The sequence below is a fragment of the Podarcis raffonei genome, chromosome 10 (assembly GCF_027172205.1).
Source record: "Podarcis raffonei isolate rPodRaf1 chromosome 10, rPodRaf1.pri, whole genome shotgun sequence".
NCBI classification, from domain to species: domain Eukaryota; kingdom Metazoa; phylum Chordata; class Lepidosauria; order Squamata; family Lacertidae; genus Podarcis; species Podarcis raffonei.
The window spans coordinates 71,434,004-71,454,781 of NC_070611.1; the positions used below are offsets into that span (position 1 = coordinate 71,434,004).

Below are 20,778 nucleotides of genomic sequence, written 5' to 3' on the forward strand. Positions count from 1 at the left end.
CAATGAAGACTTTATCTTATGCCAAGTCATAGAGTTGCTAATAAGTGCCAGTCCACTTAATTCATGAGATCCCTCAAAGAACCAGAGGAAGCCTAGTGTTATGACAGTGCACAATAAGAACATAAGACAAGATTGCTGGATCAGGCCAACGGCCCATCTAATCCAGTATCCTGTTCTCACAATGGCCAGTCAGATGTTTGTGAGAAGCCAGCAAGATGGACATGAGAACAACAGCACCCTGCCCATTTGGGAGTCCCAGAAACTCCTAGTCCCAGAAACTAGGTGGCACCTAGAGGGACAATGCCTCCAGCAATGGAAGCAGAATCACGGGTAGTAGCCACTGATAGCCTTGCCCTCCATGAATTTGGGTAATCCTCTTTTAAAGCCATCCAAGTTGGTGGCTATATCACCATAAGTTTAGCAAGACAAGCTATGGCACATCAGAGGCAGTTTTACTGCAAGTATAGTAGACAGAAATGAGAATGCAGTGGAAAGATACACATGCACGGGTTCAAGTACACAGTTTTGCAAAGATTCCTGCCAGCTTCACATAACTACATTTCCTGTGTAGTGGTTAAGAGCGGTAGTCTCGTAATCTGGAGAACCGGGTTCGCGTCTCCGCTCCTCCACATGCAGCTGCTGGGTGACCTTGGGCTAGTCACACTTCTCTGAAGTCTCTCAGCCCCACTCACCTCACAGAGTGTTTGTTGTGGGGGAGGAAGGGAAAGGAGAATGTTAGCTGCTTTGAGACTCCTTTGGGTAGTGATAAAGCGGGATATCAAATCCAAACTCTTCTTCCTAAGAGAAAGCTAAGCATCTAAACCATACAATTTATCTTTCACAGTGCAGCTGTAACCATAGCTATGCTTACAAATTTGGCAGACTACTGAAGCTTGTCAAATAGTGTGGACTGGGATCCCCATGAGTTGAGGAGGAGTTCACCAAGCAGTAGAAAGTTCTCTCATGAAAGCAGGGGAGAATTAGGAAGCAGACAGCCTGTATTTCTCAGTTTTAGTAATAAAGGGAGAACCCCCCGAGTGAAGTGTGATACTAAGAACGTACCCCAACCTTTCATAGTTTCAAGACCAGGGTCTGCATCAAATATGCTTTACCATCTTTATCAATGTGAGGAAGAATTCACAACGCCACAAGAAGTTCAAAACTTCCAAAGTCAACTGAATCTAAAATGGCCATGCATTCTTGTCCCTTCAATCCACCTGCAGTGCTGCAGCTGTCTCCACAGCCTCACTCTTCACCGCTCAGAATAGCCGCTCATTTATTGAATTCTAGGCTCTCGGCCTTCACTGTTTGGCCATTCACCAGCATTTAAGAAGAACATATCTGGATACTGGCCCCAACCAGGATGAGGCTTCTGGAAAAGTAGTGGGACCAACAGGGCCATCATGGGTCACCAAGCAACCTTCACCCATTAACCTTAAAGGCAAAGGGCTCAAACACTTGAAAGATGCTGTCATCAGCTTAAAATAGACAAGATATTTTGCCATCGATCAACATTTGTTGGCACAGACCTTCACCAACCTCATGCTCTAATAAAAATAGTTTCTGTCTCTCTTTGTTTCTCTCTTTTTCTCCAAATGTGTCAGCTTGAATGCTAGAGGAAGGTCAAGGATTTTTACAATCCTACAGTGACGTCAGCAAGACAAACTTGAACTGCTGAAAGCTAAGATCTAACCTTCCACCTTGTTGGCTTTGAATGTTAACAGTTGTGCATGTTCAGAAGCAAATGTCATTCAGACAAGACCTTTGCAATAATTCGTACCAGCTGCAAGAGAGATGGAACCCAGTTAATGTGGGGTGTATGAGCAACGTGCTACTGAAAATAGCAGCATTTTTGCTTAAATGAGTCAAAATGAAACAATGCCATCTTAATGTAGACAGCCACACCTTTTCAAAGCAAATATTGAATTATAACCACTAAGCATATATATTTGGTTTGGTAGTACCATTGCACTTAACTGTGTGCGACAGAACAGAAAGCCATTTCAATGAATTAAAAGCACACTCTGTTGGATGCTATCAAGCCAATTAATACTGATGTCTACCCTTTTGGTATTAAGACTACACTAAGCCTTATGCAGAACATACAAATGGTTCACTTAGACCAAGGCTGGAGACCTGGGGATCCTTTAGATATTGTTGGACTCTCATCTCCCATCAGACCCAGCCAGCACAACCAATTATTATGGATGATATGAGTTGTAGTTCCACAGCATCTGCAGGGCCTCAGGTTCCCCATCCTTGAATCAGTTGGACAAGCCAGGAGAGGTGAGAAGACAGAGACCAGCAGCAGCAGGACAAGCCAGAGAAGTTGTTGTTGTTGTTTAGTCATGTCCGACTCTTCGTGACCCCATGGACCAGAGCACGGCAGGCACTCCTGTCTTCCACTGCCTCCCACAGTTTGGTCAAACTCATGCTGGTAGCTTCGAGAACACTGTCCCACCATCTCGTCCTCTGTCATCGCCTTCTCCTTGTGCCCTCCATCTTTCCCAGCATCAGGGTCTTTTCAAGGGAGTCTTCTCTTCTCACGAGGTGGCCAAAGTATTGGAGCCTCAGCTTCAGGATCTGTCCTTCCAGTGAGCACTCAGGGCTAATTTCCTTCAGAATGGAGAGGTTTGATCTTCTTGCAGTCCATGGGACTCTCAAGAGTCTCCTCCAGCACCAGAATTCAAAAGCATCCATTCTTCAGCGATCAGCCTTCTTTATGGTCCAGCTCTCACTTCCATACATCACTACTGGGAAAACCATAACTTTAACTATACAGGCCTTTGTTGGCAAGGTGATTTCTCTGCGTTTTAAGATGCTGTCTAGGTTTGTCATTGCTTTTCTCCCAAGAAGCAGGTGTCTTTTAATTTCGTGGCTGCTGTCACCATCTGCAGTGATCATGGAACCCAAGAAAGTAAAATCTCTCACTGCCTCCATTTCTTAGCCAGAAAAGTATCAATTAGCAAATAGGTACAGTGAGAATATGCTGATTCAGCAAAGGCTTTGTTGCCTTCAGAGTGACAGGAGGATAAAGTTTTGATGAGGAGAGCGGGGAAATTTATTTCTTTATTGACAAAAATAGTTATAGACCACCCTCTGCATATAAAATATCAGGGTGGCAGAAAACAACATTTATAAGTGCAATAAAATACAAAATGCAATTAAAACAATGCAAAATAATCATAAAAATGAAATGCAAACTAATAATAAATGACTGGCTCACATTGAATAAGTTTAAACAACTGAATAGCCCTGTTGGCATAAAAGGGTTTTAAGAGACATCTGAAAATTAGTTGCAAGGCTGCCTGCTGAGTCCCCACTGAAGAATATTCTACAGCATGGGACCCATGACACTAAACAGCCAACTTCTAGCTGAAGCTAGTCAGGATTTTGAAAGACAGGGACAATTAACCGTGCTCCCCAGGACTATCTCAGTGACCAAGCTAGGATGTAAGTGCTCAGGTGATCCTTAATGCATCCTGGACTCAGGTTGTGCAAAGCTTTGTATAACAATTCAAGAACCTTGAACCTAGCCTGGGGGTGTAAGGGCAGGCAGTGCAGAAGTTTGAGCTGAAGTGTCTACACTTTAGCTGGAGTGCTAAGTACAACAGCAGCAGCAGTGGGTGAAGGCGGTAAAAGTGGTAGATTATTATCCACCTGAGAAGAGGCACATATTTCTTTCAGTGGTTATCTCTGGATACTTGTATATTTACTGAGCTGATACTAAGCCTCATTTCTTCCAAGGTTTTGGGGAGCCCGATGAACAGGGAGATTTGTGCAATCCGATATGAAGCAATCACTGAAGAGGGCAACAATTGTGTTGTCTGAGCCTGCTTTGATACCCACTTGTTCTGAGCTGAAGGAACCTACACCTGAACCTTAGATAAAAAAAAAACAGTCATGACCATTCACAGGTCAGTGAATCCACTTTTGAGAAATAATAAAATTGAGGCTGATAAAAAGACCAAACAACAGAACCATTAATTAACAAAGGAGGCAATGATTGGGGATCCCATAAACCAGAATTAGCATGTCTCAGTCTCATAGTGTTTACTTCAGAAAAAGATAAAGCCACATACAGGAAAAGTACTGCATATACTCTTAATGCCAGTTACACTCAAGGGGCGGTGCACTGCAAGCTTTCACGATTACAAACCTTTCACCATTGCCAAGTTCTTGTTTTTGGCAGTGGGAGGTGTTCTTTCATTTATAAAATGTCTAAGTTACCTTTCCATTTTGTGCTCAGGATGCTACGCAGCATACATTTCAAATTGCCAGTATATATTTTTAAATATTGTCACACACATTAGAATTAAGATTACAAAACCAACAAAAGGAAGCAATTTTGAGCAGCACAGTCTTAAAATACTCTCTTCATCTTCTGGAAAAACAGTGGAAGAGCCTGGTGGGTCTTCCCAGAGAAATGTTATTCTGCAGCAGGAATAGCCAATGTGGTACTACAACTCCCGTCAGCTTCACCAGCAGAACTAATGGTCGGGGCTAATGGAAGTTGTAGTTCAACAACATCTGGAGGGCACCATATTGGCTACACCTGCTCTACAGCATGGATGCCATTAAAAAGCCCAGAGAAATGAAGCCCATCCTAGGAAAACAGATGGCATTTTACAGTCCCTGCTAGAAAAATAGGGGGGAAAGGGTGGTATTCAACTAGGTTTACTCAGAGTACACCCACTGAAATTGATGGAGATGACTGGGTTAGGTCCATGAATTTCTATGCATCTAGACCAAGCAAAACCTAGTGTAATATTATTCCCCAATGTCAGGCAGTGGGAAATTGGTTGCTGATGGGTAGGGAAAAGCTGAAGGGAGAGCAGTCGGATACACTGTGGGATGTCTGTTGATAAATTATATTAGTTGTGGAAGGTACAGAAATAATTATTCAGAAAAATTGCCCCCTTTTATGGCATTTTGCTAGAAGAATGCAAAAAAGCAGGTATTGAGAATCTTCCATCTTACTGTGTATCTTGAAGGGAAACCATTTTTATAGCACAGTTTCTTATTCTTGCCTCTTGTAATTGCTCAATAAAGTTAGAATTCTGTAATAAAAAAGCGAAGGAGCAACATTCTAGGTTTCACGGTCACAAAGATAGGTTTGGAAATAAACCAAAAATCTTCAGGTAGTATAGCCTCTGGTGATATCCAATGCTCACCATACTAAGGGCAGAATCAGTGAAATCACTGGACTTGTCCATCGCTTTCAACTATGAGGACAGAGTAAGATACCACCTTCCAGGTCTGGAGGTCTCAATTATCAGAGACGATAATTTTGGGTTCTTTCAGGTGTTGAATTTGTCAGCACTGGCAAGTAGGTAGGTGTGCTGAACCTGAAGCTGGGCAACTGATGTTCAAATGCCAGTTCAGCTGGAGACTTGGTGGGTGGAGCCTTTGGAAAGTTGCAATCTCTCAGTCCCCATTTCCCATCAATTAAATGGAAACAGGAATATCCTCTCAACTACCTTGGGTGGTTGGTCAACAGAAGAAGGAAAACAATAAAACCCACCACAAGCCTTCAATATAAGGTGGACCAGAAACCTCAATGAATGCAGCACCTTTGCTTATCAGTACAATCATGCGAAAAATGTTTTAATTACCTTAAGATCGAGGCTACAAATACTGACAACATCATCATCTCTCTCTCTCCGCTTCCTCTTCTATAAGGAAAGAAAACACTAGTTATACGAGTTACGTGCCTGGCTTTGATATCCTTGAAAGGAACCAGCTTCCCCAAGTGTTACGTGCCCCAAAGCTGCCCTCCTTTTTACAACTATGATGTAAACAAGCTGGAGGAATTTCATTCTGGCAATTAACGTCATTTGACTTGACATACAAGCAATTCGCCTAGAAGTTATTGCCTCCTTTGTGCTCCTATGAGAAACAGATTAAAAAGAGAACAATGAAAATCCAGAAGGAAGGAGAGCAACTTGCATTAATGTCGCTATTGACACCTGGAATTCTTTCAAGAATTTACTTAATGAAACAAGAAACCTGTTTGGATTCCACAGTTCTCAGTTATGCTTACCATTATATAAGAGCCAATGTGTGCCATCTCCCACTTCTAAGTTCTACACATCACAACTATCCCATAATAACGTCCTTACCAGTTCTCCTCTGGTTGTTGTTTAGTCATTTAGTCATGTCCGACTCTTCGTGACCCCCTGGACCAGAGCACTGGTAGTGGCAAGTAAAATTTCCTCCCAGTGACCAGGCAAGTCCCCTTTGTCAGAGGAATACAGGCATGTGTCCCACCACCAGAGCATGGTCTTGTGTTCATGAAGGACCATACTCTGAGAACAACACATATGGCTCTCATTCCCCCTTCTAAATGTAAAAATATTTTAGCCTCATGTGGGATCCCTTTAGCACAGCCCTCTTTAACACAAGACTTGTTATTGTGGTTGCGCCCACAATTCTATCACCACAACACAGGGCTGTGTTGCAGAGGCTGCATGTGGCACTGTTTCTCTCCCTGACAGAATGCTGCTTTGGAGATCAAATGTGAGTCTCCTGTTCATGCAAGCATTGTGGGTTGGGGATGGACAGAGTGAAGCATGCAGGAGAAGCAAAGGAGAACAACTTGAAAGATGCTCCTTTCTCCACCAAATGACTTCCTAAAACAATATTCAAAAAAATTGTAATACCACAATATTATGAACAACATGGAAATGAGTGTTTTTGCACTTCAAAGTATTTCTAACCATATCTATTACATATCTGCAAATTATTCAAAGGAACAATTTGCTAATTAACTTTACAGACTTGGTCAGAATACCATTAAAAATAGACATTGTTTTCTTTTTATGAATCTTGCAACGCTACCAAGAATTTCAGATTGTGCTTTTACTCAAAAACCCTAGTTTCTGCAATTCAGCTTTACTCCCTGCTTATAGCCAACCTATAGGCTTTAGTCTCATCCAACTCCAGACTCTAAAGGAAGTCCAGAGGTTTGTTTTTAAGACTGGCTAGACTAGTTTTAATAGGTCTTGCCTTGGCTGGGCCCTTCATTTTTCTCAGCCCAGTTGCGATTCATACAGACAGCAGACATTTGACAGCAAAGCCAGCTGTTTTACATCTGCTAAATCAGATGCAGACTCTTAAAAAAAACTTGCACTTGAATGGCTCAGAGAAACAAAGGGCTATCCGGATTGATACGTTCTTCTCAGACTGGATGACCCTTTTAAACCCTCCTGAGATCAGTTCATGTGGAAAAGTACTTCTGAGGGTGCACCAGACTGAAAAAAGCAGGATGTCTAAAGACTCAGCAAAAAGTGTTCATCGCCTTTTTATAAAACAAAAAAACCCTTAATTAGAAAGAAAACCCATCTTTCTAAAATGGGTGATTCAATGATTGTATCAGATAACAGGAGACTTCTTATTTGTAAGGAGAGAAACCTCCTTTGGGCGAGGTTGGCTTTTCTATTTCCACACCAAATCTTATTTTAAAATAGCCTTTATAACATGGCTCTCCCCTCCGGAACTCAAAAGTGTGCACATATCACACACATGCCACATTTTGTCCTCACAATTTGGAGGTAGATAGGCTGAAAAATGGTGTCTAGTCCAAGGTCATCCAGTGAGCTTCACGGCTGAGCAGGGATTTGAACCCAGGTCCAAGTCTGACAGTTCCTCACTTGATAAATCCAGGGACCAGGAGATGCCGAGGTCAGGTTAATGGTTCCCTTTTATGATTTACAGGCTCATCTTGCTACAAGCTTAAAATCAGCTTGTCCTAATCTCCCAAATCAGGAAACCCTAGGAGCTGTGCTACCCAGGTGAGGTCAGGATTCTTGGCAGCCTCATGTCATTGGGGACAATTCATGTCTGTTAAACTTGTATAAATACAGTTTCAGGTTTGTAATATATAGCATCTAATCTTGTTATCCTCTTCTACTGGAACTAGCCTCTATTAAAAAAACATTTACTTACCCTAAGCCTTAATAACATAATGAACAGAGCAAAAAGTATACAAAAGCAGCTCCTCAAGAGATTAGGAGCGGAGAAGTATCACCTTGAGAAGTAACATTTTGAGAAGTATCACCTATCAGAAGTTATTACCAAGGGGCTGGAATTAAAAGCAAAGAAATATTTCTACAGCCATATTTCTAGGTTTGTAGCACACAGACTTCATCAAACAGCACTTATTACTGCTAGGGGTGCTCTAGCTCTGATTCAGCATCAATAGCCTGAAGGCAAGGTGGATTTTCTGATACACAGAAGTGTGGGATGAGCCAGTGTACTCCATTTACCTTATGGCAAATTTCCATCACTTCCACTAATCCCATACAAGCAAACTGAGAAGCAAAATTTAATAGACCAGACAGGCACCAACTTTTGCTTCTCGATTTCATACTTAAGGGAGACTTGGCACTTCTTTTTTTATGTGTTCTGCATGGGTGCACATGCAGATATGCATTCATCAAGTTTCAAAAATCTTGCTTACAATCCTCACCAGCTCAAAACAGGGAAAAAATCAGGTTCTTCCATGACCTCATGCTGCATTTGAAACACGGCACAAGGTTGGGACCAGTACCATGAAGTAAGAGAAAACTGCTTAGACCAGGCTTCCTCAACCTCGGCCCTCCAGATGTTTTAAGACTACAATTCACGTCATCCCTGACCACTGGTCCTGCTAGCTAGGGATCATGGGAGTTGTAGGCCAAAAACATCTGGAGGGCTGAGGTTGAGGAAGCCTGGCTTAGACTACGGGTGGCTAACCTATGGAACTCCAAAAGCTGCTGAACTCCCATTAAAGGTAAAGGGACCCCTGACCGTTAGGTCCAGTCGCGGACGACTCTGGGGTTGCGGCGCTCATCTTGCTTTACTGGCCGAGGGAGCCGGCGTACAGTTTCCGGGTCATGTTGCCAGCATGACTAAGCCGCTTCTGGCGAACCAGAGCAGCGCATGGAAACGCTGTTTACCTGCCCGCCAGAGCGGTACCTATTTATCTACTTGCACTTTGATGTGCTTTCGAACTGCTGGGTTGGCAGGAGCAGGGACCAAGCAACAGGAGCTTACACCGTCGAGGGGATTCGAACCGCCGACCTTCTGATCAGCAAGCCCTAGGCTCTGTGATTTAACCCACAGCGCTACCCACGTCCCCACAACTCCCATTACCCTTGACTATTAGCTATCCCAGGCTGGAGCTCATGGGAGCTGGAGGCACATCTTAACTTACATTAGTTAGGGTAAGGCCTGCAGGGCTTCTCCTACCTCAACCATTTGTTCACATAAAAAGATAAAAAGGCATATATAGTGAATAGGGAAAACACAAATTAAAATAAATATTGCTGCCCATATTCCTATCTACTTTCACTCCTTTGCTTTTAGGACAATAAAAAAATAATGGCCTTATTGTACTATCATCATTTTCCTGTACCGCAATCAACCTTAAAACTGAACTTATGTGGCTTCATTGCACAGGGACAGCCAGATCGCTAGTCCATCCAACCAAGTACTCTATTAATTGGCAGCTGTTCTCCAGTCTTTTCTAGCCTTGGTATCTCATGACCTTTTGGGTGAAGCTATCAGGGATGGAATCTGGAACCTTATGCATGCACACCATGTGTCCTACCACTACAGCTGTTTTCTAGTATTTGCTCTGGTGGAAAAAAGTGAATACGAGCTATTAAAACCCTAGTGGACAAGTGCCCTGTGCCTCAAAGCAAGAAGAAGAACTTGAGTGTGATCCAGCTTGGTGTCAGGGAACTGCCATCGGAGAAACAGGAGGTGAAAGGGCTCACAGAGGCTGAGAGAGACTTATCAGCTGAGGAGGGAACCAGCAGGGGGAGAGGAGGAGCTCCAAGGGAAAGTGAGTCGGAGGGAGGGCTCAGAGACACTTCCAGTGAAAACAGTGGTGAGGTTTCAGGACCTCCCATAGGGACACCCACTCCTCGCTGGAAACTGTCACGCCGAGAGTCCAGAAGACGCGTTTCCGTTAAGGAACTTTTATGCTGGAAGAAGTTCCGTAAACGCCCACTGTCTGATTCTACAAGCGACTGACGGAGCCATGCTTAAGGAGCTCCGTCACAGACAGAGGTTTGTGGACTTAGCCAAACTCTGAGGGACTAGGAACTTCACGCACAAGCAGCTCATCATCCCATCACACTTGGTATTCAGTCAATGCTCTGTATAGGCCTCCATTCTACAAGATCCAAAATAATTTGAATTGTATCCAAAGTTACTCCTACTCAGTGCAGACCCACTGAACTCAATGGGCGTGGCTAACTTAGTTTCACTTAAGTTCAGTGGGTCTACTTTGAGTAGAAAATGCTGGATATATAACCCTTAGCATCCCTATCTAGCTTCTGCAACTCATGAAGAAACAGAAGTGGTGGGAAGATGAGGTTCAAAGTAGGCAGAGCGGGAGCATAGCTTTGTAATCACTTTTTTGGTTGTTGCCTTGAAGGAATCACCAGTCTTAGCTAGTCACCGCAGGATCAAAACTGAGACAACAGTTAAGATCATAATAGTTAGTCACCCTTGAGAAGCACATTTCCCCCTAGATAAACAGCATGAACTTCCACTTAATGAGCAGGGTACGTCTGTAAGGCCTTGTTCTTGTGATTGCTTGAACATGAATATAAATCTCCATGTGACTGGGGACACTGATAAAGGATAACATGTATGGAGACATTGGGGCAAGACGTGTGTGTATGCCCCTGCCTCCCACCACAGATACAGCATTCACATGTTCAGACAAATGCCTGAACATGCCTTCTGTGTTCTAAGTTTGAAATGCACCATCTCCAATAAGCAAGATGAAAAAAATAATAATACTATTTTCTCCAATGATGCCAATAGTCCCAGGCAAGAAACAAATGTGTAAGCAGAAAGTGCCATTGGAAGATAAAATTACTTTAGCTGTCTAGCCACAGTGTTCCTGCTAAAAGCAATATGCTTTTCTGAGCCGCAGGAGTGGAAGTAGCTTCTACATGTAAGGAAATCAAGACATAATGGGCACACACATTTTGAGGCGGGAAATATCTTTTTACTGGATGATTTTTTTGGAAATCAGTTCCTGACTGTAGATACTGTATATGTCACACTGACTTCAGCAGGTCTTGTTTAAATTCTGCTCGACCCACAGCTGGTCAAATTATTCTGTTACAGTATGCAAAAAGAAGAAATTAATGGCAGACGTTGTTCTAGCACATGGAAATACACTGCTGCACATCATGTAAGTCTCACAAGGCAGATCAGGTACACTGACTACCATCTGAGAGCTAGCAAAGCTGGTTTAACCACCAGCAGAATACAGAAAGGAAAAAACTGTAGCTGTCTGTCTGGGCACAGAACAAACTTTTAGTTGAGAGAGGAAGAACATGATCTGTTTCTTTGTTCATTATTCCAATTGTGAATTAATAACGCTGTTTGCTTTACTCACCAGAGTAAAATCCCAATGTGGCCCAGGAGTTAGAAATGTGAATGAGCTTCCTCGCCGCAGAGAGTACCTGTGGACAGAAAATGTTTTCTTGTTTATGACAGCAGTTACAAGGAAAACTCTAAAGCTCTTACAGAGTTCCAGGGTACTTTGCTATCAATAACATTTAGCACAAGATATACATACACATGTGTGCATGTGCCAGTGTGCCAAGTGAGCCTTGACCCCATGCAAGGCAGAGAGCTTTTAAGCAGAGTTATGTGTCATCAGCATATTCTGACAACCTACTCCAAAACTCTAAATGATACCACTCAGCAGTTTCATGTAGATGTTAAGCAGCATAGGGAATAAAATTGAAGCCTGGGAAACTCCACACTGATGGCTCCCCAAGCATCACCCTCTGGAAAAGAAAATCCAAGTAGGACAGGAACCACTGCAAAGTGGGGCCACCCACCCCTAACTCGGACAGCCACTCTAGAAGGATACCATGACTGATGGTATCAAAAGCCAGTGAGAGGTTGAGGAGAATTAACAGGGACACATTTTCTCTGTCTCTTTCCCAACAGAGGTCATCATACAGGGTGATCAAAGCAGTTTCTCTTCCAAAACCGGACCTAAACCCTGGTTGAAATGAATCTATAAAGTGAGTTCCCTCCAAGTACACCTGGATCTGGTCCTTGACCACCCACTCAAGAACCTTACTCAAGAAGGGGAGATAGGTAACTGGCCGGTAAGTTACATAAATGTTTCTCTATAACCAAGCCTTTGGCTAATTAACATTCTAGGGCATTTTGTGGGGAAGGGGGTTACTGGTTTGTTTTTGTTTTATTATGTATTCTGTGTTCTCATTTTGAATGTTTATGTTGTGAAGTGCCCTGTGATCTTCAGATAAAGGATGGTATACAAATTTTAATAAATATTAATAATAATAATAATATCATGAAATTGCAGCCCACTAAAATGCCCTCACAAGTAATTCCAGGCCAAGAACTGAGAAGGGAACACTCCATTCCTAACAACTTCCATCTCAGCACCAGTGCTTGGTTTCCAAAATTAGATCTGACTCTGCTCAGGTCTCTGCATGCTTGCTCTCATCAGAACAGAACAGCTGTTTCTGGCTTTCCAGTGCAAGAGAATGGAAAAGCTCTTATTTCTTTGCATGATCACTACCTGAAGTTTCATAAAGGTACAAAGTAAAATAAATAAATATTGTTATTCTTTCTGTGCTTCTGAACATCTGCCATATGTCAGTGACTTCCATGGAAATTGCAGGTTCTGAAGAAGCCATATGTTTCTGACAAATATTCCAACTGCAGTGTTGTCTCAGTATTTCAGTGGCCAAATCAGCCTTGCAGAGAATGGAACAGTGCCAGGGAGTATTTCATACAATACCACAGTTGTGTGACATACACCTTTTAAGGGTGTTAAATCCACTGCCTTAAGTCATTCTCCAGGACTAGTACAGACTTAAGCAAATACGTTCACTTCCAAGTTTCACTGTCTAATAAGCTTGAGGCACAGACCTTTTCATTTATTTTGGACTCCGTAGCTTTTATCCAAAACTCAGATTTTTAATATCTCAGAAGAGTAGTTTTATATAATTGGCCAACGACAACACCTAATTTGATCAAATAATGGATTTTTTATTGCATGAAGCTCCAACAACTAGCAGCTATAATGTTTCCACTCTGTGCTTCAGTTTACATCATAGTATTTGGGTGGGTGGAAGTCCTATGAATGCTGTAAACTGTATAACTTCAACCAGTGCTCTGCTGAATCAATCTGAAACACATGCCTGTTCTACATCATTTACACAGGAGACATGCAGGAACCTGTGCAGGTACAATCTTTAAAAACTGGGAAGAGAAGTGATAGGTGGGAGATCTGTGGGGGATGTGGAGACGATTCTGAGAAGACAAAAAACATCTACCATTTAGCATGTACATTGATGTTGCTGCTACAATGCAGAAGAAAATATTTGTTCTAGCCACCATGACCAGTAAGATGATAGTTACTGAACCTGGCTCCTCTCTTGCAACTTCTGCTGGGTAGAATTCAGAGGGCCAGGGCATTGTTCTGTTCCTTTGTATTTACTGATGCTCAGAGCTCTTTGGTGCTATTTGACAAGCCATTTGAGCATACTAGAAACTCTTAAATATTTACTTGAGGAAGACAGAACAATGGCACGACTTCCTCCAGCAAATAGCTGCAGTCACTCTGGGATTTGACAGGAAGCTTCTGAGCCTCTCCATTTGTCTATATCAATATGCTAATTTGTCAGTTGCTCACCCCCCCCCCGCCCCGCAGAAAAATTGTTGGAGTCACTGACCTCCAAACTGGTGTGGAGGAACTGGATAACTTTTACATCTCTCAATTGCACAGACGAGTTGTTCTTAAGACCGTCCTGGAATACACTATTCAGCCAGCCATAATTTGCAGTTACCATCATCCTAGCCTCTCCTCCCATTTGGAGGTGAGACAGGTTTTCATCCCTAGGAACATAATACAAGGCAGCTTCCCGAGTTATTGCTCCGCCTAGCTCAATACTGTTTACATTGATTGGTAGCAGCTCTCCAGGGTTCCACAGAGATCTCTACCAGCTGGGACATTTTGCATACAAAACACATACCATGTCTAAGTCATCCCTAGGAAGCCCTACTATTTTCCAAGTGTCTTTCCAAGGTTCTTAAGCAACTTGGGTCCAGGACACCTCATGGAACACCTGATCCCTTATATTCTGTGCTCAAACCCAGCTGTCTTCAGGGGAGTCACTGTTAGTGGTCCCCTGTGGCTCAGATGTACAGATGCACTGGCCCCCGGTGGAGTACAGGATCAGGTTTAAGGTGCTGGTTTTAATCTTTAAAGCCCTATATGGCCTAGGACCCTCGTACCTATGGGACCGCCTCTCCTGGTATGACCCATGGAGGACCTTACGGTCTTCAAACAAAAACATCTTGGAGGTCCCAGGCCACAGGGAGCTTAGGCTGGCCTCAACCAGAGCCAGGGCTTTTTCGGCTGTGGCTCCCATCTGGTGGAATGCTCTGTCACAAGAGACTAGGGCCCTGCGGGAATTGACATCTTTCCACAGAGCCTGCAAGACAAAGCTGTTCCACCAGGCCTTTGGCCAAGGAACAGCCTGACCCCCTCCTTTGGTAATTCTTCACAGAACTCTAGCCCAATGGTTGCCATTAATTTGATTTGAACTGATTTTGTAATGAATTGATTTTAGAATGCTGTATTATTTTACTGTTAAAATAATAATAATAATAATATCTTTCTTGTCATTGCCCCCTCTCGGGGACAACGAAATTACTTGTTGTTAGCCGCTCTGAGCCCAGCTTCGGCTGGGGAGGGCGGGATATAAATATTTTATTATTATTATTATTATTATTATTATTATTATTATTATTATTATTTCCAAGCAAGAGCCATTGTGGGCCCAATTTTATGGAACTCACTTCCAATTGAAGTAAGACAGGCCCCCTTCCCTGTTGAACTTCTGGCACTTACTGAAGACTTCTTTAATCCAGCAAGCTTTTAATTGGGATCTGATTTTATTGTTTTAACTCATCTTTAGCCTCCTGTACATCACCTAGAGACAACTGTGATTAAGCGATAGACAAGCTGTTGAAATAAATATAAATATGTTAATAAATTGTGGGTGTCTTGCTCCATAGTCACAACTTGCACAAGTGCAGTGGTATGAGGTCTCCCTTATCCACATTTGGTCTCATCCAGCAGACCATGGGTAGGTAGGGTAACGCAGCGAACTGAATCCTGTCATTGGCAAATCCGTCATGGAGCAGCAGTGCACGCCATCCACTTGGATAGAACAGAACAGGATATTCTCCTGTTGAGGTTGGATGGTGCCTTTGCTTTGCAAGCAGCCAGGAGTCTGGCCAGCATATCTCAATGTTTATGCCATCTGGTTCTTTTTCTAATTTCTGCTTTGCCTCTCCAAAGATGCTTTGACAGCAAGTTCCTTTTGGCTGCCTGGCTGGAAGCTCAGCTTGTTTGCTTAACCTTCCCCACCCTCTCTCCTTCCAGAATTAATCTGCACCAAGGGAGGTAAACTGAAGAAGGAAAAACAAGAGTGTTTCCCTTCAGCCAAATATACTGGACCCTTGTGGTAGGTTTCCTGTTCTGCCTGCTTAACTGAAAGGAAAGCCTGCTACCCATCCCCACTATATGCATATCTTGTCAATCTATGTTGTGGAGGAAGCATGCTGGGAACATCAAACAGAACAATAAGCTGGGATTCTTCCCAAAATATAGATAAGAGGACCCTTTGAAGGTCCCAAAAGATGCAGATGTAAAAAAAATAATAGCAGAGCTGTCAGGTATTCAAAACATTTTTAGTTATGCATCAGTCATCTGCCTTTAAAACAGATGGATCAATTTTAATAAATCTGCATATTACTAAAAACTAAATATGAATGCCTTATAATTCAACAGAACTAAGTTTTCTTCTTCATTCCTTGCTTGAGCAACACACACTGGTCCATTCAGCCTGAACATTACAGTCCGGATACCTAACACTATTAGACGAGAGACATAGATACTCCCCTTAAAGGTAAAGGTAAAGGTACCCCTGCCCGTACGGGCCAGTCTTGACAGACTCTGGGGTTGTGCGCCCATCTCACTCAAGAGGCCGGGGGCCAGCGCTGCCTGGAGACACTTCCGGGTCACGTGGCCAGCGTGACAAAGCTGCATCTGGCGAGCCAGCGCAGCACACGGAAACGCCGTTTACCTTCCCGCCAGTAAGCGGTCCCTATTTATCTACTTGCACCCGGGGGTGCTTTCGAACTGCTAGGTTGGCAGGCGCTGGGACCGAGCAGCGGGAGCGCACCCCGCCACGGGGATTCGAACCGCCGACCTTTCGATCGGCAAGCCCTAGGCACTGAGGCTTTTACCTACAGCGCCACCCGCGTCCCTTGATACTCCCCTTAGGTAGCAGTATATCTTCCAGTCCAGCTTCTCCTCCTCCAAGTCACCTAAATTACTGCAAGTCTCAAAAGATTCCATCAGCATATTCTACCAAACTTTGGTAGCTGTTCTGTTTGAGGGTTTGTCCAGAGAGTTTAATCTAGTAGCCCTGTTAACTTTAAAACACCCTTCAATGTCCAAAATAAATTGGGTAGCAATTCTCTATTTCCTTCCTCTTTGGCTTCTAACCAGCTTTGTTTTTCCAGTTTTAAAACACTGGCGCACAGCTCTATTCAGTGATATTAAATGCATATTAAATAATGCATTTTCAGGCAGCTAGATTATGCTAATGACAATTTACAATTACAACAAGGAAATAACCTTCAGCACCCTCTAACTAACAGTTGTAAACAAGGCAGAAACCGAGTGAGCATTTTTAACTCCTAGGTTGGAAAGCGAGTTCTTTCAGCCCAATGTATTTGTATCTAGTTTACATCTTTTAAAGCCACAATTCTACATGTTTACTGAAAAGTAAACCCCACTGCACATAGCTTATACTGTTACCCTACTTTTGTTGTTTCTTAAAATATATATACTGTATATAGCTTTTCACATACAGTAAACATAATGTTAAAATTCTTAAATCCTTAGGAGTGGGAAAGGTAGAAATCTCAAATCTAAGCAGAAATTCTACCCTTCGAGAGAAGCAACTCCCAAAACACTCTGGCTGAGCCACTATTTGGCAATCTGCAACTCTGAATCAATTAGCAATTCTAGTGGCTGCTTCTAATGCAGCAAAACCATAAAAGTGGCACAACTGGGTAGAAAAGTTTAAATAGCAATTGGTGGGTGGGTCTGTGTGCAAAACAATATCTGACCACTGAAACCAAGTGGATCGGACACAGACTGCTACTGTTGATTTCAGGACTTCTTGTACTTTTCAGACAGTCTACAGCAGCCACTACTTTGATCTTTTCATATCCTTTGGGGTTTCTGGGGAAAGTGGCTTTAGACACCTCAGACAGGTTTCAGCAATATTGTGCATGTGCTTCCCCCACCTCCTTTTAAATAGCGAAAACAATGGCTGTAATCATAAACACACCAGCTTTTGAACAAGTCCCATGGCGCAGTGGGACAGACTTCTAAGAACATTTGCCCTCAACTTCTTTGTCCAGCTTGAAAAGGTGAAGCAACACAGCTGAACTAATCAGAGAATATTAACGAAGTGTCATTATCCACGAGTAATTTATATGATGGGCAGTGGTGATCTGGCATGCTTCCCACATCATCACGGCAGCATGCATGCATCAACACCGAAGTCACCATTTAACTCCTCCACTATCTCCCAACAGCAGACTTCCTATATTGGCAAAGGACCTTCCTTTCATGTTCTCTCCGGATTTTCCTCCCATGGGACTTCTGGTCCAAGTCAACTGCCTAGCAACCTGTAATAGGTTCGGGCCAAGCTACTCTGCAAAGGAAATTAACTCTGGACAACATTCCAAGCTTGCAGAGAGTCACTCATTTGAATCTCTGGGTAGAATATGAGCAGGTAGGGAAGCCTATACCTTATAGCTTTATTTGCAGAGCCGCAATATTACAGTCCTGCTCAGACAACTGTAAGCAGGCACTTGCTTGGAGATGTCTGCTTCAGTGGCTTAAGGTTCTCACAGTGCCAGAGTCCAGCATACTATTTCAAACCACAAAATGTACTCAAAAGATATTCTGGGCAAAGTGTTATGACAGCGTGACCTCTGCAAGACTTAATTCTGAGTACATCCACAGAGGACTTCCCTGGTCCCATCCTGTCTCCCACCTGCACCCACCCCATGCACTGAAATCAGACTTCAAAGGACCTTTCTATTTGAGTCGAAGGCAGCTTTATTCAAACCTAATTGTGGCACATGGGTATGAGTAGTAAGTGGAGCACATGAGTAGCTGTGTGGTACATGCATATGCCTACGTTTCCGAGCACAATTCAAAGTGTTGGTGCTGACCTTTAAAGCCCTAAATGGCCTCGGTCCAGTATACCTGAAGGAGCGTCTCCACCCCCATCATTCTACCCGGACACTGAGATCCAGCGCCGAGGGCCTTCTGGCGGTTCCCTCGCTGTAAGGTTACAGGGAACCAGGCAGAGGGCCTTCTTGGTAGTGATGCCTGCCCTGTGGAATGCCCTCCCAGCAGATGTCAAGGCAATAAACAACTATTTTACTTTTAAAAGACAACTGTTTAGGGAAGTTTTTAATGTCTGATACTGTATTGTTTTTAATATTCAGTTGGAAGCCGCCCAGAGTGGCTGTGGAAACCCAGCCAGATGGACGGGGTATAAATTAATTATTAATTATTAATTATTAATTATTATTAATATTGTGGCATGAGGGCAGTGCTAACAGTCCCCCCCCCCAAAAAAAAAACTTGGGAAATCCTCTTGTACAGGTTTTGGAATGGGGAGCAGACATGCAAATCCATGGGGCTGTATCCAACTGCATCCTACTCTGAGTAGACCCATTTAAATAAATAAATCAAGTTAGTCATGCCCATTAACTTCAGTAGGATTACTCTGAGTAGGATTATGCTGAATACCCCTCACAGTGATACCTCTAAACCAGATAGGAAAACAAACCAAGTTTGGGAGAAATATCAGATACTTTGTAGCCTGCATCAAATCTCCAAGAGTCCAAAAACACTCCCGGCTCTGTTCCCAGTTATCCCCATTTTACAGATAGGGAAGCAAGCAGAGAAACTGCAACGGAATCAAAGACATCTAGTGAGTCAACAGCAGAACACACCACAAGACTTCACAGGTCCAAGTCCACCACACTCTGTTGGTGCTGGCTTATCAGTTAGGACATGTTATCTCTTGCCTCCTACTCTTAAAAAAAAAAAGCAAGCAAGCCTGGGCACACAACTGAAAAATGAAGGTAGACAGTTAGGACCAACAAAACCCAAGACCTAGCACTAAGCAGCAGTTACAGCCTCAGCGATAAATAGGATTTATATATGGCCAATGCTCAAGGATAAAAGTGAACTCTAATTCCAAAGCAGAACAGCAAACAACAGCGTTGATGGGAAAGGGCAGATTGTGCTGTACTCATTCCTGCAGAAAGACGCACACCACGTTGTTTCCACGTGGACCGTGGCACAGCCCACGATTCCTTGCTGCCACCCACCAGCCCCTCGGGATTTGCTCTGCCTCCTTTTTAAGTAAGCTTTCCAGCTTACTTAATAGACTAGAATAGAATTCCAGACTAATAGCATGTTTCCAGTTAGCAGGCAAGAGGCCAATTCTAAGGCTAGCTGAACTTGATGCACATTTTTTCCTACCTATTTCAAGTGCTCCCACAGACGAACAGCAGAGATCAAATAAAGGCACTGGGCCAAATCCATGAACAAAAACCCCACTCGCAGATTATGCCAGCTCAAAAGAATTGCCAGTTGTGGGGTGGGGGTGAAGTTCAAGAGACATTTTAAGTTCTTGTGGGAAATTATGCCCAAATAGGATCAGCAGAAGTCGTGGCATGAGATTTGTCACAAAACACATTTCCCATGATTAAGACACTGTTTTCCGTTAGCTACTTATTTTAGATGATCACCTTGTTTATGAGACAAGTATTCCTTTATTTTCAAGCGGTGTTTGCAATGAATAGCAGCAAGATTTCGGCTATACTTTTAGTTACTGGAATAGACAGTGGTACCTCGGGTTACAGACACTTCAGGTTACGCTTCAGGTTACAGACTCCGCTAACCCAGAAATAGTACCTCAGGTTAAGAACTTTGCTTCAGGATGAGAACAGAAATCGCGCGGCAGCGGCACAGCGGCCCCATTAGCTAAAGTGGTGCTTCAGGTTAAGAACAGTTTCAGGTTAAGAACGGACCTCCAGAATGAATTAAGTTCTTAACCCGAGGTACCACTATATAGGGGATGGATGCAAAGAGATCAACTGTATTCTGTACAGTAAACAAGTTTCCATATTTTTATCTTTGGGAAATAAATCCATACATAATAGGCTAAACTTTGTCCACTGTTGTTAGGAACATATTGCCAATCCTTTCTAGACATTGCAAAGTTATGGAGTGTTCACTCATATGATGAGATGGAAGCTGACCATCAAAAGGATAGTCATAACCAGTTTACATACGGTACTTAAAAGGAGGCAGTTGTGGGGCAGCAGTTGTGTTTGACTGGGAAAAGCCGCACAGAGAAATAGAAAGAGTTTGTGCTCAGGGCAAGCAGGTGGGAGAGAGGGGGAGACTGAGAGCTTGGAAACAGAGAGCAAATTAATGAATTAGTAGTAGTAGTAGTACCACCCTGAAGATCACAGGGTGATTTACAACATAAAAATGCAGAATGAGAACACAAAATACATAATAATTAAAAAAAATCAATAGCAGCCCCCCAAACACATTTAAAAGGCCATAGAACTTTTAACCAGCTAAAGGGCCTAGTTATA

General features: G+C 43.0%; 1 protein-coding gene across 4 annotated transcripts in view; it reads right to left on the minus strand.

Annotated features, from left to right (window-relative positions):
• The window catches only part of NET1 (neuroepithelial cell transforming 1), a 66,935-nt gene that overhangs the window by 31,396 nt on the left and 14,761 nt on the right, over nt 1-20,778 (minus strand). The window contains exons 2-3 of one of the 4 annotated variants that reach the window (XM_053405074.1): nt 11,405-11,471; nt 5,616-5,675 (exon numbers count right to left, since the gene is read on the minus strand). The exons of 1 other annotated variant lie outside the window; for it this stretch is intronic. In XM_053405074.1, the coding sequence (XP_053261049.1) occupies nt 5,616-5,675; nt 11,405-11,471 (127 nt within the window). The remainder of the gene's footprint in view (nt 1-5,615; nt 5,676-11,404; nt 11,472-20,778) is intronic. 2 more of the 4 variants (XM_053405075.1, XM_053405077.1) reach the window with 2 other exon arrangements.